Source organism: Phaethon lepturus, unplaced genomic scaffold (assembly GCF_000687285.1).
Source record: "Phaethon lepturus isolate BGI_N335 unplaced genomic scaffold, ASM68728v1 scaffold3901, whole genome shotgun sequence".
Classification (NCBI taxonomy): domain Eukaryota; kingdom Metazoa; phylum Chordata; class Aves; order Phaethontiformes; family Phaethontidae; genus Phaethon; species Phaethon lepturus.
Window position 1 is genome coordinate 53,015 of NW_010516814.1, and position 16,622 is coordinate 69,636.

A 16,622-nucleotide genomic window follows, 5' to 3' on the forward strand; every position below is an offset into this window, starting at 1 on the left:
ATCCAGTTACAATTTTTGTTTCCCTTCCATTTTTTTTTTTTCCCCAATCCTTGCACAGCTAAGGACTGTTCTGTTGTATTTTCTATGGATTATGAACTTGGTGCATAGGTATTTGAGGGAAAGTAAAAAAGTTAATGAATTTGGGGTGAGGGGAAATTTAATTTTTTCTACTAATAAGTATGTTTGGGTTTTTTTTATTCCTATAGATGAGGAAAGGGGAAACAGCCATCTGCAACTTTTTTCCTTGCACAACATTATAATGTGTTGAATTGGTAGGCCATCACAAAAGTTTGAAAAGGTCTGTTTGGCCCATGGCAAGGAGTTGTCCCATATTGCCCTGCAAAAGAAATGCAGAGTTTTTTGACTGAATGTGAATTTTACTGTTTACCACTCACTTTTCATCGTAACAGCCAGAATTCTCCTTTTTGTTGCAAGAGAGTACCATCTCATTGATTCATTGAACTTCATTGAGCAGGTCACGCTTTGTCAGCACTGATTTGGGAAATAACGGAGATCTTTACCTGTTTTTTGCAATGTCAAGTATGCAGCCTTGTAGGTGTGTCTGTATTTCAGAAGTAATCCACAGAGGCTGTAGCTGTGTTTGTGATTGCATTTTAAGTCATTTTAAGCACAGGCTGCCATGGTCCCATTCTTTCTGCTTGCCCCCACTAGCTACCAATACTAGTGCAGCCACCATGAGCCAGTTCAGGGGCCTAATCCGGATGAAAATACATCTTTATGTTGAGTTTTCAGCCGTGTTGGCTCCCAGACCAGCTCACCAGAGAATTGCATGGATGCATATATATATATATATATAAAAGGCTTATCTAATTCAGTAGTAAGCTGGTGTTCTGGCTCAGTCAGGGAACTGATGTGTCTGAAGATTTGTGGAAATCTACCAGTTTGGTGCAGTTCTATTTAATCTATGTCCTGATATTTCTATTTCATCTGTGTCCTGATAGTTCTGTTTCCTGGAGAGAACAAGCTTGTGCTTGTAGCTGCAGCCTGAGACAGTAAAAATCCTTAATGAATTAGGAAAAACACTCCTCATAATTTGCTGCTTTTTTGGCCCTTCCAGCAAGGGAGAGAATGAAATAAAAGGAAGTATATCTTTATAAATTGCGTGCTTGACATGCAGTGCATATTGGGAGGACATCTGGGAACGTGAAGGCTATTCAGATAGGCTAAGAAGAAGGTAAAGCCAAAAATCAGCTGAAAGTTGTGTTTTAGTACAAAACCTTACACTGCAGAAAGAAACAATGGGACTTGATTTTAGACTAAAAGACTTTATGCTAGCTATTTGACAGGTTCAGTAGCATTTCAGTTAATATTTTGGATTTGTGATTTGGTATTCCAAACTGACTGTAAGATGTGCCATGCATTTCTTGTTTGCTTGGGTTTTTGATACTTCAGAAAAACCTGATACACCGCATAAACTGATAAACTGATAGCCTGCATTCCTGTAAAGACACTCTGGTTGTTAGGGACAGATCAAAAGTCGTCAATGTTATGTAGCACGGCTAAGTCTTGCTGCTATAGCAAATTGTTCATAAGCTTGTTGCTTAATAATTGGTTTACAAAATTTAAGACAACATTGTTACTGAATCTCACCTACTGCCTAACTGTATCTAAAGCCAAAAGCAAACTTTCTCTTGCAGTGTTTGTTGTTCTAGCTGTATCATGGGCCAAAAGAAGCTATTGTATGACCCCAGACTTCTTTGTGCCTTAAAATATATGTGCGCTTATTAATGGAGGCCAACCACTAATAATAAATTTGTGCTTCATGTGTAGCATAACAGTTCATCTCCTCTGACAACATGACTATGAATAATTTATAGCTGTAGTTATCCTGAAATTTGTAGGGGTCATTAGCATTTTAATGAAAAAAGATACAGCTGTTGTACTAAATCTTCACTTTTTTTTTCTTCTCCCTCAGTTAAGCGTTTCGATCTATACTTCGGAAGCAGCTGACAGTGTGTGGTAATGTGCTGACTGGCACTATGGGCAGGCGGTACCCGGGGGCTCACTATCGGCCAAGCAGCTCATGTATGTATGCAATTGGTCTAATTTATTTGTTGCTTTATTGCTTTTGAAGGCTGCTAAGTTTATAAATTTTGAAATTGTGTTTATAAAGGCTGCTGACATATTCTAATCGATGTCAGCTCTCCTGTGTGTGTACCCAAATGGTAAGTACATTGATTAATGTTTAAACTGGTAAGGTGTTTTCTAAAACTTTAAAAAGCAGCTAGTGGTGTGACTTGACCAAGTCTACTGTAGTGTGCTGTGTTTTGTGTTCAGGGTCTCTGACTTCATTTATTATAGGGTTCAAAAATTTAGCTGCTATTCCTCTTCACTCCCATCCCAAGTTTTTAATACCAAATTAACAAACTACTTGAGCTTATCCTAAAATGTTGCTGTGCACTATAGCTGTAATTGCTTACAACTGCAACTAATGTTTCCAGTTCAGTTTATTTATATGCTTGAGTTCAATATTATTCACGTTGTTTTTTCTTCTGAATTGTATCCTACTGGATTATATTACATTATCTGTTGTTTTCTGTTAAAGTGCAAAGGCAAGTCTTAAAATTTATCACCTGCACCTTCCATTGAGTAAGCAAACATGTCTCATGCTAGTGCAGATGGCAGGTACCACACTGCAGTGGTTCCCCAGTGCAGGCTATATGAAGTGAGCTGACGTGACCTTCCCTGGAGAGCTGTGTGGGGTAGCGCTCTGACTCTAGAAGGCTGCTGCCAGTCCTCGTGAGCTTTCTGTTGATCCCTCAGGCTGCTGAGGTGAAGCTGTGGTGGGTTAACTTTTGTATTCAGTCTTCTTACTGCTGTAGCAGAAGATGATCCCATGTGCCTTTTCTTGGCATAAAAGCCAGCTTAAGAAGCTCTCACTTTTGTACCATTCTTTCTGTTTCTTTAAAGGTTTCTTTAAAAGCCTCAATCGCTTCAGGCATCCAGCTAAACACATATTTGTGTTGGCTGATGTAAGCCAGCTGCAGTGAGAGCTTACAGCTGTGGCAGGACAGAGACTTCCTATGGTGGCATTGCCATGAGGCTGTGAGGAGCTGCATGGTGAGGTCCTGTATTCAGAACTTGACTTTATGTGATTTTTTTCCTAATTGTAAGGCTAAATCTTAGGAAGTAGTAAAGCATATTTACTGTCTGCTGCAGGCTAGTCATAGATGTCATAAAGATGTGTCTCAAAAAGGAGCATTAGAGCCAAGTTAGATACTACTTTTCCAAAGAATTTGTTTTGGGTATTAATGTTGGGATATTGTCTATCCTAGAATGGAGGAGGTAAATGGTTGTTACAGTTTTGACAGGTCTCTGGTGGTCAAGTGCTGGAGTACAGAGGAGTACAGATGTGGACTGATCTATTTGAATCACCTGACAATAAATCTAGACACTAGCTTTCAAACGTGTCCTCTCGGTGTACTGTAGGACATGATATGGACGTCTCATGCCTAGGCTTGAAGCTCAGAGCTTTAAAATGATCTAGTGTAGGGGTAGGTAAGCAAGTCTTTCCCATTCCTACTTAGAACAAGTAATGGGCATTAAATTCTTACCAGAAGAGCCTAGGATGTTTTTCCTGTTGTCTAGTTGAGCAGTTGCAGTGAAGAAGTGGAATTGTTTGCTTGAGGAAGTGTTGGGGTTCCGAAACTTGCATCAGAATCAGTTGGCACCAGACCTCCCTCTCCTTGGGGACAGAGACATCAAAATATCTACTTCATGATTGCGTTATGCTTTTGTTAAGCCAAGTTTTCCCTTTCCTTAACCTGTCAGGGTTTCTAAGCCAGGAAACTTGCTTTATTTTTTGGTTTTGTTACTGTATGATTTGTGCAACTTCCCGGTGCCTAACATAATAAGTGCTTTCAGTATCCAACAATAATGGCATTGAAATTGCCCAGTCCTTGGCTGGTACGGATCATAATGAAATTTATGGTAGCAAGATTAGGTCTCAGTGAAAGTGCTGGTAAAATACAGTGTTTTGTTTTTATTTTCTTTGCATAAATAATGAGTAATTGCACCATCTCAGCTATTGTATTTCACATTCACAGTTGTTGCAATCTTAATGTTGTACCATTAAGGACTGGTGCAGCCTTAAGCCTTAATCTCTGACTTTTATCTTCTGTCTGTACATACATACCTACCTAAATAAAGTCTGTGAAGGGAAGAATTAGGTCTTCCTAATTCTGAAAAAGCCCTCTCTTTCAGAAGACATTGGAAGTGAGGAAATGCAGGAATTTGTGGGTGGTAGTTTTTGGCACTTGTTAACCTTTGGAGTGTGCCAGGGCAGAGGTGCAGCCCTGTGGTGGCATGTCAGCATTCACCGGGAGGAAGGGACCTGCTTGTGCTTGGAGCTCTGCGACCATCCCTCGCTGCCCAGAGAAGACGGCACCACATCTCCCATCCTTAAGTCATCTTCTTGATTTGTGCCAGGCAGAGGTGGACTACTGTTTCTTTTTGAACTGTTAGGCATCTCTTATTTAAAAATTACTCGTACTAGGGCCCATATGGAATGATTTATTGGTAGAATTCTGCCAGTATAATTATTAGCGCTGACTGGAGTTTTATTTCAGGAGGAGGCTGTGGAGATGGAGGATGTGATATTTATTTTTTTTTCCTAAGCAAACCTTTTCGAGGAAATAACATTTTGATGAAATGTTGATAAATCAAGGATAAGGATGAAAGGAAATATCCCTCACGGGAAAGCACTCCCCTGGACTGCGGAGGGAAGATGTTTTAGTCTTTGTTCTTCCTGATTATGTCCCATGCTAGAGCTGCTCTTATAAGTAACTCAATATACTTGAGGGCAGAGAGAGCAGGGTTAATTTTATAAACTTGGGGTTTGATTTCCCTCTAGGAACACTGCAATTCCTGCTCTGCTAGTGTCTCTTCTGCTTCCCAAGTGCCCAGCGGTGACCTTCTTTGCACTGGGGCAATCCCCCACTGCTGGTCTTGCTTAGTGAAACTGCTGGAAAGTCTTGGGTTCATTACAGTGAAATAAGGAAACAAGTGTCAGAACAGTGACATTATAAATAACAGTAAACCCCTGAAAAAAAAACCACCAAACTTCCAGTCTTGCAGCCAGTGCCAGTAATTGCATTGCTATTGTTAGCCCGCAGTGAGTTGGTGTGGAAATGTACCATGGACTGGCTCTGCAAGCTTGGCCTGGAACTGCTTCCAGAGTAACAGAAAACTCATCCAAAGAGGTATGCTGACCCTGAGGAGGAGCGTATCCACCATGCAACTCTTGGTTCTTCCCATCCCAGTAAAATTCTACCTCTGCAAAATCCTGCCCTCTATCTCCTGACCTTTTCTTTCCAAAGAAAGATACCTTGGTATAAATGAGACTCAAGCTTTAACACTGCTTACGTCGTGCTCAGGGGGGACAGTTTTCTGTAAAGGTGCTGAAAAGCTCCATGTATTCGTTGCTTAGCTGAGGAAAATGCAGGAATACAGATGATTCATGGAATGAAAATTACAAAAGCACCCCATGACACATACGTTGCTCTCCCCATTAAAGGCTCTCTTGTTTAGGTTTCTAGCTTTCCTAGGAAGCTATGTGGAGACTTGCACAACTTCATTGAGGTCTCCTGGGTGATCTTAGTGAAGCCCCAAAACATGTGCCAGTTTCCACAGATAGGAGCTGACTTGGAGTCTGCAGATAAAAGGCTTTCTTTAAGAACTGTGTGTTATTCTGAATGCATAATTGTCACTTCTGGGTTTATCTCTTAGCATAGTTAAATAGTACCCCCATCCCAAGACCCTGAGAGGTCTGTTTCTTCTTCATGGTGAAACCAGAGGTAGAGTGCTCTGAAGCTGAAGGTTCCTGGTCACTCAGCTTCTGGTTGTGTGTGTTCATGGAGAACCACCATGGTACCAGACTTGCATTACATGTTTGTCCCTTTTCACAGGAACCCCCGTTCCTTTGGTGTTTAAAGTGCTTTGTGAAGATCTGTGAGTTTGTAGATAAGAAAAAACAGTAGAGGATTTTGGCTAGCACATCAAGAACTCAAGAATCCTTGTCGAAATTCAGGCCAGTAATACTACTACCTTGTTCTTTTCCACTTGTTCAGTGTCTTCTACAGCCAAGTTTGCTGCTTGTTGAAACTGAGCTCACTTTTAGCCACACTTCAGTGTAATATAAATGCCAGTAAGTGCAGTTGCTTTTCTGTTATGTTCTCCTTCCACTTTATTATGGATTGATCTGTTTAGTTTATGGGGACCATAAAGCAAATATGATACTTTGATTTTATGAGCATGTGGTTTTGTTTTGTGTATGAGCACTATGCGTGGAAGTTACTCAGTGTAGAACAGCTGCATTCTCAAGGAGTTGCTACAGCAGGCCAAGATTAAAAGTTATTCCTATATTCTGGTACCATAATTACACTGGGAGTGTTGCTGTAGGGTATGGCCATTTTAGTCATCTCTCAGCATTCTGTCAGCTTAAGCAGTACTGCAATGATTTGTTTATGAACCGTTCGTATATTTTGAAGTATTTCTGATTGGTCTCCATTAAAGTTTGTTTGAAGACAATATGTAGCTTTGCTGGCAACTTTCAGCCTTGCTGAGATGTAGCTCTGTGTAATGAGCCTTATTTTAGTTTAGCTTTTAATAGAAAAACAAACTAGAAATGTGAAGACCTTTTCTAGTTTGATGCATCCTGTGCTCTGAAATATATCCTGTTCCATTACTGGGAGCAGGGGATATGTGGGTAGGACACATGAGTCCAAATTTAAGGCAGTTTTAACAGATGTAGTTAAAAGTGCACATATAATAGCCCTACCTAGGTGAGACACAGAATGTTTTTAATGTACGTGGAACAGAAGCAATCTTGTCAGTGTGCAAAATCTTAATTTCCTCTCTTTGAGAGCCCTAATAGTCTCATTTTGCGAAACCTGGCAAGTAATCTAATGCTCTGTTCTGTGACTGACACTTTGATGTTTTTATTTTTGCTCACAGGTCTCAAATTTCTGTTAGCCATTTGAAATTATTTGCACACACTTTGGAATTGATAAAATTAGAGGTTTTCATTCATTAATTGAGACTTTTGATATACAGGTATTTTTGTTCTTTATTTCTTTTCATATAGAGTTGTAGAGAGTCTACTAAAAGGTTATTCACCATTTATTTAATTTTCAGATTTTCATCTCTAGAGCCCAATTTAACACTAAGTACAACCTTATAATAACAAGATAACAATTTTGGTGTACCATGCTCTTTCAAATGCGTTTTAAGATCTCAGCTATGAAGCAGTGATAATAGGAGGCTCAAAACTATTGCTACCAATCTGGGTAATTTGAGGATAAAAACATTTCTGCATAACCTTGAGAAGAGCTTAATGTGTAACTAGTCATAAATTTCTTGTACATAGTTCAAAGGGCAGATGAAGTTGTGGCAGGTGAAATCATGATGCCAGGCCATTAGAAGTTTAATTGTTAAAATACACTAGTTTAAAAAGAGAAGCTGAAATGTCTGTGTTTGTGTGCATGCAGTTGTTACTGAAGAAGCAGATTATGCTCAGGAGTATGCAGTGTTGTTTCTAGGCTTTGCAGGCGCAAATAGCAGGGCTGCAGACAGGTTGTGTGGGAGGTGGTTAATGATAATCAGCTATTTAATTTTTTTTTTTGTCCAGCACATATGCTGTGCTGGAATTTAACTCATCCATTGCATCTGACAGGGGCTCAGTTAACATTTTTGCTCATTCTGTTAATAATGCTGTGACCTATGCTTAATCTCTTTCCTGCTTTTGCTGCCTGTGTCTCCTGATCAAAGAGCTTGGTATTGGACCAGTGCCATTACAAACATCTGGAAAGCTGGTGCTGGACGTTGCAGGTTTCTTTAACCCTGTTCAGGAATCAGTCATCTTCTGAATGGTTCTGCTTCCTGACTTAGGACCTATTGAATGATCTAAGTTCATTTTATGTGGGGCTGAAAAATCCCTGGTCTGAACTAAGTCTGAATCAGTCTAAATCATTTTATGTGCCAAATTCGTGGCCATTGATTCTTTTCTATTACTCCATTAAGCATATAGGTAGGGTGCCTGTTCTACAAAGCATTTTGGTTGCCTTTTTTCTCTGAGACAGCTTATCCTAGCTTTCTTTTTCATATGGCATCATGCTTTGGTTTTGGTAATTCTGATCAGATTTGATTACACATTGTTTACCTTCAGACTTGGTAAGAGTTATTTTTGGATAACAATTGAGATCAAAGTTGCAGGATGTGGAAGACCAAGTCCTTCTTGCTTTATTGATCATCTCAGTTGCAGAAATTTAAATTACCATTTCTGAGTGTGTGTGTCTGTTGAACAGAGGATGAAGTTTGTGCTTGTGCCCTATATGAGCATGTGCCTTTGAAGTAGAGTTGTCTGTAATGAACAAATGAGTCTGAGGTGTGATATTTATTGTAGAGATTGAATAATTTATACATAGATTATAAAAAAAAGTACGGTAAGGCTCAGGAGTTTAATTTACACAACAGGATTAGAAAAAACGACTGAGGTTTATTTAGCTGTGAATGTATAGATCCGATGACAGAAGGTCTTATTATCTGTGTTTGCAAGTAGCTGATAGATAAAACGCACTCCATCTTCTTGCCGTGACAGCACTGTTTTTTGCCTGCCAGACTGTTCCATTCCGCACAGGGGGAAATCTAATTAAGGGGAGAAAATTGAATCTGGAAAAGTATGCTATCTTGCTTTTTCCCTTACTAAATGTAAGATTAGGTGTTGTATGTCATGGTTATGCCTTATGTAAATGAAAGAATTGCTCTTTATTTCTCCAAGTGATCACTTGATTTAAGAATATTCTAGTAGCATAAGATGACCCAGGTCATCTGCAACATAGAGTTTCAATCAGATAGACAAATATACACTGATTATTTAGCTGTATCTATCTTAATAAAATTATAAATAAAGGAGCAATTGATTTAGCCTGTTTCTTTTTTTATTATTATTTTTATTGTTTTTCACTGTCCTTTGTAGGTGTTAGAATCTGATTCTGAGAAGCATCTTGTCTCTTGGTTTTTGCTGGATGAGGAACTTGACTGGCTGTGTAGGAACGGGGAGGGAAAAAATGGCAAATGGGAAGGCATACTCCATTTGAGTGCCAGCACTCATTGCAGAATCTGGAGTTGTTTCTTCCGTAATAACTTTATTTAAAGACAGATCAGCATTATGGATTTCCATTAATAAGAGCACCACTAGAACAGAGACAGCACTGCTGCTAGGCTGTTGCAGTCAGTTGGCAGTATGATTAGCTCTAAAAAGAAAAATGTAATTACTGTGGCAGCAGGGGCTGGCAGGGTGCCTCTCAGGAAGGACGAGCCAGGACAGAAAGCTGGTTACCGGATGGTGATTTCAGTAGGACTAGTTGAAGCAGAAATAGCTAGAAATGGGGGGAAGCTGCATTTAGCAAGCAGGTTGAAGTGGTGATTTTGTTCTGAGGTGAGGACAGAGCCAGGGTGGAGTGGAGAGGGCAGTGGTGATTCCCTGCTTGGGCAGGGGGGTGGGCTAGACTATTTCAAGAGGTCCTTCCCATCCTCAGATACCCTAAGGTTTGTGTTGAGGAGTCTGCAGATGGGTTTGAGAGCACACGTGCAAGCTCCTTGCAGCCCTGCTCCTTTCCTGGCTCTTGTGTTCCCAAAACTGCTCTGCCCACTCTCTGCATTTGCTTTCCTGGCTTTGTTGAGCTTTCTCTCTCCAGCTTCCAAGCTCAGTCCAGCAGAGATGTCATTGCTGGAGGGAGCAGCAAGAAAACCACTGGCTGTAGGAATATCATCAGTTGCTCTGATCTACTACAGCATTTCATTCAAGTGTTTTCCTTCCTTTTCTCTTCTCAAAGTGTTAAGTCCCCTGGAATTTGTGTAGATACATAGGCAAGGAGGAGCACAGTAACATTACGAAAGCTTCTACTCTTGATTCTGATTTCAGCTACGCTAATGTAAACCTAGCCTTTATTTAGGATGCTTTCGGCCAACATCTGTTTAAGTATTACCATTTAGTTGGCCCTAGTTGAAGAGTGAAGGCAGATGTGAGAGGACAGTGTGTTAGGATACTTAATTAAGAATTAATGTTTTAACATTGGAATTCACCCTTTGAAGCAGAGAGAGTTGGCTAGCGTTGAGTTGCAGCCATTGTGTAATGGAAGCATTCTCTTCAGCTGCTTAGGCTTTAATTAGAGCTGAGCGTACAGGACCTGAGGCTGTAGCCTCACGGCATGAGTTTGTCATTAAATGCTTTGTACCCAACAGATATTCTTGCGGAAAGGAAATCTGCTTTATGAAAAGGTTTGTATTATTTCTTTCCTATGTTTCCTAGACACAGTAGTGTCTAGAAATAGTCACAAGTGCTCCCAGTGTATGTGTCATTCGCATCCAAACCAGACACTTTAAGGCAAAATGGTTTACTTATGAGAAGATGGCCAGGAAAGGGTCCCATACAGGTGCTTGCTGCCTAGCTTGCTTTTTATGATTCCTTCCTGTGGGATCAGCCCTGCAGCCTGTGCTTCTTAGTTTCATATGCTGGATCTCATTCTGCAGATTCTTGTGTGAACATGCCTTACTGCTACGTTTATTTTTACCGATGTTGGTGTAGTTTCCTGCGTAAGCTGTAGTTGGGTAATTGGGGAAACCCCCGGATTTTCTAATGTCATGAAGTTCTTGCTACAGTGTGTTGATTAAAACTGGAGAATATTGTTGAACTTGTGCTCATAGTAAAGCATACATTAAGAAAAATGTCATAGTTATTTTTAATTACTTGTTCTCATTGCTGTAGACTGGCCCCTCCCATACTTTAATGACTGTCAAATGTCATTGAAAGCTCAGAAGATCCTCACTGTTATGTTCTGGGATTTGTTTAGAATGCTTAATGTCTCTCAGGAGGTTCTGAAATGTGGTATTTTTATTTTGTGTTTTCCTTTGGTTTTAATTCTTAAATGATCCCTCTTTTCAGATTTCAAATTATAATCTATTTCCTGATGCATTGCTGACGCCCCGTGAGCCATGTCAGAAGTACTTCCAGGTCAGATGCCCTTTAAAAGATTCTGCTATGCAAATATGTGAAACTTTCCTCTTCTTTTTCTTCTATTTCCTCCCAGGCCCATATTTCACTTTAATTTTGCACTTATACATGAAAAAGAGGAAGCACTTGCGTTTCTGTTTAACGGTGCCTTTTTGAATAAACTCTCTATGCAGCTTTTTAAAAACTATTCCTATAGACAACACAATGCAAAAAAGTCTCATTAGAGGTAAAGGCAAACCAGTCATGCACTGTTTTCTGTTTGCAATGGTATTTTTTCTCTCCTTCCAGCTCTATGGCTTATGACAAGGTTGAAAAATATCAATAAAAGCCGTTCAAGTAGTAGCGTTATTTGTATTATTATCATGCTTAGAAAATTGAGACTACTTTGTGTTAAACACATTATAATGATGCAAGTGTGTTAATCTGTAGCTGTGGGTATGTTTCTAAACATTAGAATTATGCAGTTGAAACTGTGATTTTTTTAAAAAGTAAGCACGCTGAAATCATTGATGAATTGCTATGACAGGCTGTCTACCTACTTAAGTGCCAACATTTTAATAATATCCTAATTATTCCCAGTAATGATAACATACTAATTATTCCTAGTTTTTCACCAGAGTCCAATATTTTTTGTTTTTACTCACTTATAACTTGCCACTGTTCAACTGCTTTAGCTGAGATATGTATCAACTCAGTGACTCTTGGTCTGCTTGTCCATTTGTGTTTGCTTTTCAGCAGAAGGCAAAGGAGTTGAAAAAAGGATACCCTCTGCCAGTGGTGTCATCCTTGCTTCTGGCCAGGCAGTGTGAGGAGCTGCCCGAGCAGGGGGATGGGGTCTGCCTGCAGCGTGGTGCCTGGGTGTGGGACCCCTGGCATGGGGTGTTGGTTAGCTGGTGGGGGGCACAGCACCAGCCTGCTTTATGTACCACTGGGGTGAGGGAGGCAAGACTTGGTGGGAGAGATAAAGTAAAAGATACGGGAAGTCGGCGATTGGAATTTTGGTCTTGAAATTACAGGCACAGGAAGAAGTTGCGTTTCCTTGATGTTTTAATTAGAAAGTTGGGATGTACTTCCTCTGGGAGACGTGACGAGTTTTGAGTATCACTATGTCCTGTATAAAGGAGGAGGGACAGGCTATCCCTCTGCTTCCTTTTGCCATTCTACTACACAATCTTAAGTTTTCTTCAGTGCATTTAAGCATTTCTTTGCATTCAAACATTTTTCCAGCGCTTTAGTTCTGGTCTGGTAGCAACTTCTGCCCCCAAGATGCAAGACCTGCCCTTTCCCATCTGTATTTCTTGTACTCTTTTTTTGCCTCTTTTGTTGATTTCCTTTTTCCCACCTTTGTATCTCTTGCCAAGAGAGGAGGGAAGCCAGCTGCATGTATCCTGGAGCCTGCCTGGGAGTGCACGGTGGTGGCCACCAAGTAGGCACCTGTCCCTTGCGAGGACAGCCTGCTCCTCTCTGTACTTACCTTGTGGTACTGTTTGCATGTTCATTGATCATTTGATCATGATGATTTGATCAACAGATCTTTTGAAACGGGGTCAGGAGTGGAGGTAGTGTGTAGTGAAAGGTACATTTTGACATTTTTCTGCTTATCATCAACCAACCCACCCAACTTAGAACCCAACTTGCAAACACTGCTTAGGTTGCAAAGGCTTCTGGGGGCTTTGGCTCAGTCATTCATCCATGTGCCAATGTTCATCATAAATCCATGGGGGAGCTTTATCAAGCAGATTAGTAAAACATAATACATTTTGTTTCAATGTTTCTATGTGCTTACTCTTACAATATTTTTTGATAAGTGAAATGCTAATGGCAGGAGGCTGGCTAAAGGTAATCTAACAGGCAGATACTAAGCTTTGTCTAGGAAGATTATTTCTTAAGAAATCTGTTCAGTGCTTCATTGCATGAAGCAGCTCACTTGTAACAAAGGACAAAAATAAATTTCAGTCTTGTTCCAGATTGTGGCAGTTGTACTGATGAAAAAAATAAATGCTTGTTTTAATTTGCTGAAGCATAAAGTAAAATATAATCTATTGAAATCTGTAGATACTGTGTAATTCCGGCAGTTCTAAAGGTCAGACAGTGGGTCAAAATTATCCTGCCATATAAATTTATTTCTCAAGTGACTTCCAGTTTGTCAGACTTTTAACTGGTTCAGAGAAAATATTAAGCAGCCAGTCTATAAACACAAGCCATTTTGTGTTTTTAGATTAGAACATGCTTTGGTAGCATTATGTTGGATCAGATGTGACCTTGCTTGTGTTACGCTTGGTTGTTTTTAGGCAAGATGCAGAAAGCAACATTTATTGATGTATTTGAGAAGTACATTTACAAAGTGCCTTTAAGTTATGTGACGGTTGTGTTTTAGAAGTCTTTTGTGGCTAAGGCTGAAATTGTGTATAGGATGTTAATGTTAACTGTTAGCTGAGCTGATGGCTTTTGCACAGTGGGCGTGGGGTGACCTGTCTTCTGAAGAATTTGCAGTTGGTCTAGACTGACTGACTGGGGCTTGACGAAATGGCAGACAGGAAAATTTGTAAAATTTAGTTTAAATTCTGTTTCAAACAAGTCTTAGAAGTTGTTCTATGTGGGTGATTCAGGAAGCAGAGAGTATACTTTGTCTGCTTGATTTTAAATGAACCATAGTGATGGTTGGAAGTGTGTAGCTTTGACAGAACATCAAAGAAGGGAACTCTAGCAACTGTGCCTGCATTCAGGTAATGTTGTGAAGTGTTCCTTTTCACTCTGTGTTTGTTTATGTTCTTTTAAAACCCATATATTTAATCTCTTGTAAATCTGTACAGCAGTCAGTTCTGTCATGTACCAAATATACAAGGATGCAACACAACTCATCTGGAATGATCTGTCATCGGCTAGTTCAAATTACATCTTTTTCATTCCTGGATAAGCCTCAGACATGTTTTTTATGTTCAATGTAAGCAGTCAGTGATATCTGAGAATTAGGAACAACAGAAAGGGTGTTTCATACTGTGGCAGATGGGAATGATTTGCTAATTGGCCTTTAATTTGTTTGCCAGGTGTCAAACAACAGTGACGACTATTGTGTGTAAATTGAGGTATTCATGGAGTATTTGTGCAGATTAGTGAGAGCCATAAATAGGCAGTACAGGAACAAATTATAATGTTTTTAAAAGTACATTTTTTGATCATTGTTTCATAGCCTAAAAATCTGTTCCCTCAACAAACTTAATATTTTTTCAAAATGTGGGCTATGCCCCTGGCTAATAAAAATCAGAAACTTCACTACAAGTAGACAAAAGAACAGTTTTATTTAACTGTGGAATATGTGTACTCTGCCCTAGGACATTATGTTTTATCCTTAAGTTTGAACTTTGTGAGCCTCTTTCATCTCTGGAGCAGCCTGTTTTTAAAAGTTTGTTGAATTAGAGCAGGATTTTTTATCAAGGGATTTTTTTCTTGTTTCCCCCACAGAAATCAAATACAGTATTGTGAAATAATCTACTTGTATTCCCTACATTCTGACCCTCTACCTCCCGACCGCTGCCACCCCCCCAAAAAAAAAAAAAAAAAAAAAAAAAAAAAAAAAAAAAAAAAAAAAAAAAAAGAAAATTGGGGTGAGAGGGAAGAGACAGACAAAGAACAGAGGAAATGCAGGTATTAAGAGGCAACAACTGACTGGCCAGTCAAGCTTAAAATTAACAGTATTTTGAGTCCTACCCTAGATAAAAGGGAGCAGCATCTGCCTATGGTCTGCTTAGAAATTTCTCAAATTATCTGCTCCTTAGTGATGAGCGCTCAAGGAGTTCTTCCTCTCCTCCTTGCTGGAGGTAGAGGTGAAATACTAAAATGAAGTGATGGTGAGGATGATTTCTGGACTCCCAGGCATTTGCAAAGGGCACCTCTCCTGTCCCCAAGCCTGCCTGCTACAGAATCAGACATGAAAAAAATGCCTTAAAACTGCCTTGCATAACGTCAAGCTTTCTGCTTTTTCTCAGCTTCATGGTCCTGACGATCTCTGTTTTTTTAGCCTCTGTTTTTCCTTATTAAATAAGCAAAGCTTTTGTTTATTCTCTTACTCACTTAGGTTGTGGTAATTGTCCTACTGTAAAACAATTATGTAAAGTGCAGCATCCTTTTACCAGAAGGCCTAGCGAAATAGTGTATATAATGAATGTGTTTCATGACTCTTTCTTTTGCTTTTCTAGTCGATTCTGGTGTGGACGCGTTGGCAGTGTTTATGGCAAGCGGCAGCACGACGGACGTTGTGAACCGCAACAGCCCTGCCACCCCGCCGAACACCCTTAACCTGCGCTCCTCTCATAACGAACTTCTGAATGCAGAAATTAGGCACACGGAGACAAAGAACAGCACTCCTCCAAAATGCAGGAAGAAATATGCACTGACTAACATTCAGACAGCCATGGGTCTTTCCGATCCGGCAGCACAGCCCCTTCTGGGGAACAACTCTGCCAATATAAAGCTGGTGAAGAATGGAGAAAACCAGCTCCGGAAAGCTGCTGAGCAGGGACAGCAGGATCCCAACAAAAACCTCAGTACCACTGCGGGCATAAACGTAACTTCTGAGAAGTTTGAAGGCAAAGAGCCAATCCCGCAGGATTCCTCTGGCTGTGAAATACTACCCTCGCAGCCAAGGAGGACCAAGAGCTTCCTAAATTACTATGCAGATCTAGAGACATCTGCTAGAGAGCTAGAGCAGAGTTTTGTTGCAATGGAAGATAAATCTGCACAAAGCAACAGCCAGGCTTCTACAATTATTGTCAATGGGGAAGTCCTGCCCCGGAAACAAAACAAGCTGTCAAGCCCAGAGGATGGCCAAGTTGCAACAGTATCGTCAAGCCCTGAGACTAAGAAAGACCACCCGAAAACTGGGGCTAAAACAGATTGTGCCCTCCATAGGATTCAAAACCTGGCCCCAAGCGATGAGGACTCCAGCTGGACTACGCTGTCCCAGGACAGCGCCTCGCCAAGCTCACCTGATGAAACAGGTACGCAACTAAAGGCAGCTCGCAGCCACTCTTTTAGAAATGCATTGCTTAATTCCTCTCAGGTAGCGGCTGGAAGGGGAGAGGTGATGTAATGGTGCTTTCAGTGGTGAAGTGGGTTGCATCAAAACACAAGCTCTGGGCTTGAATGCAGCTCCTTGTCTGCTTGGGAATGCTTGGCAGCCTCCTGCTCGGCCCTAGCGGCTTTACTGCTGCTTTAGGAAAGGCACCAGGTCCTAAAAATATGCTAACTGCACCTTTTCCTAGTTTATAAATAATTGCTCTTCACTGATCAATGGGTACATGTTGTGAGAAGTACAAGATTGTCTGGATATGCTAAACTGTTGATAGCTGCCTACACACAACAAACTTTTTTTCTGAGCAATGATTTTTAGGTTCAGCAAAGATTTTTACTTTTCTAATTTAAATCTTTCATAAGTGTCCCCCCTCAACCCATAATAATTTGATTATATTCTTTTATTTAAAAAAAAAGTCCTCCCAAGCCTTGGGTCACTTAACTTCTGTATTTTGTTTTCTTTGTGCAGCAGTTCCATACAGTAACTCAGAAACTGAAGCCATGGCATTTCTTATTTTGG

General features: G+C 40.3%; 1 protein-coding gene across 1 annotated transcript; it reads left to right on the forward strand.

Annotated features, from left to right (window-relative positions):
- Nucleotides 1-1,937: 1,937 nt before the first annotated feature.
- LOC104627798 (amyloid beta A4 precursor protein-binding family B member 2-like) lies at nt 1,938-16,029 on the forward strand (the record flags this gene model as incomplete). The annotated part of the gene is made up of 3 exons (XM_010296173.1): nt 1,938-2,046; nt 10,964-11,032; nt 15,229-16,029. Coding segments are annotated over exons 2-3 (820 nt in total), but the record flags the coding sequence as incomplete, so codon positions are not given.
- Nucleotides 16,030-16,622: the final 593 nt, after the last annotated feature.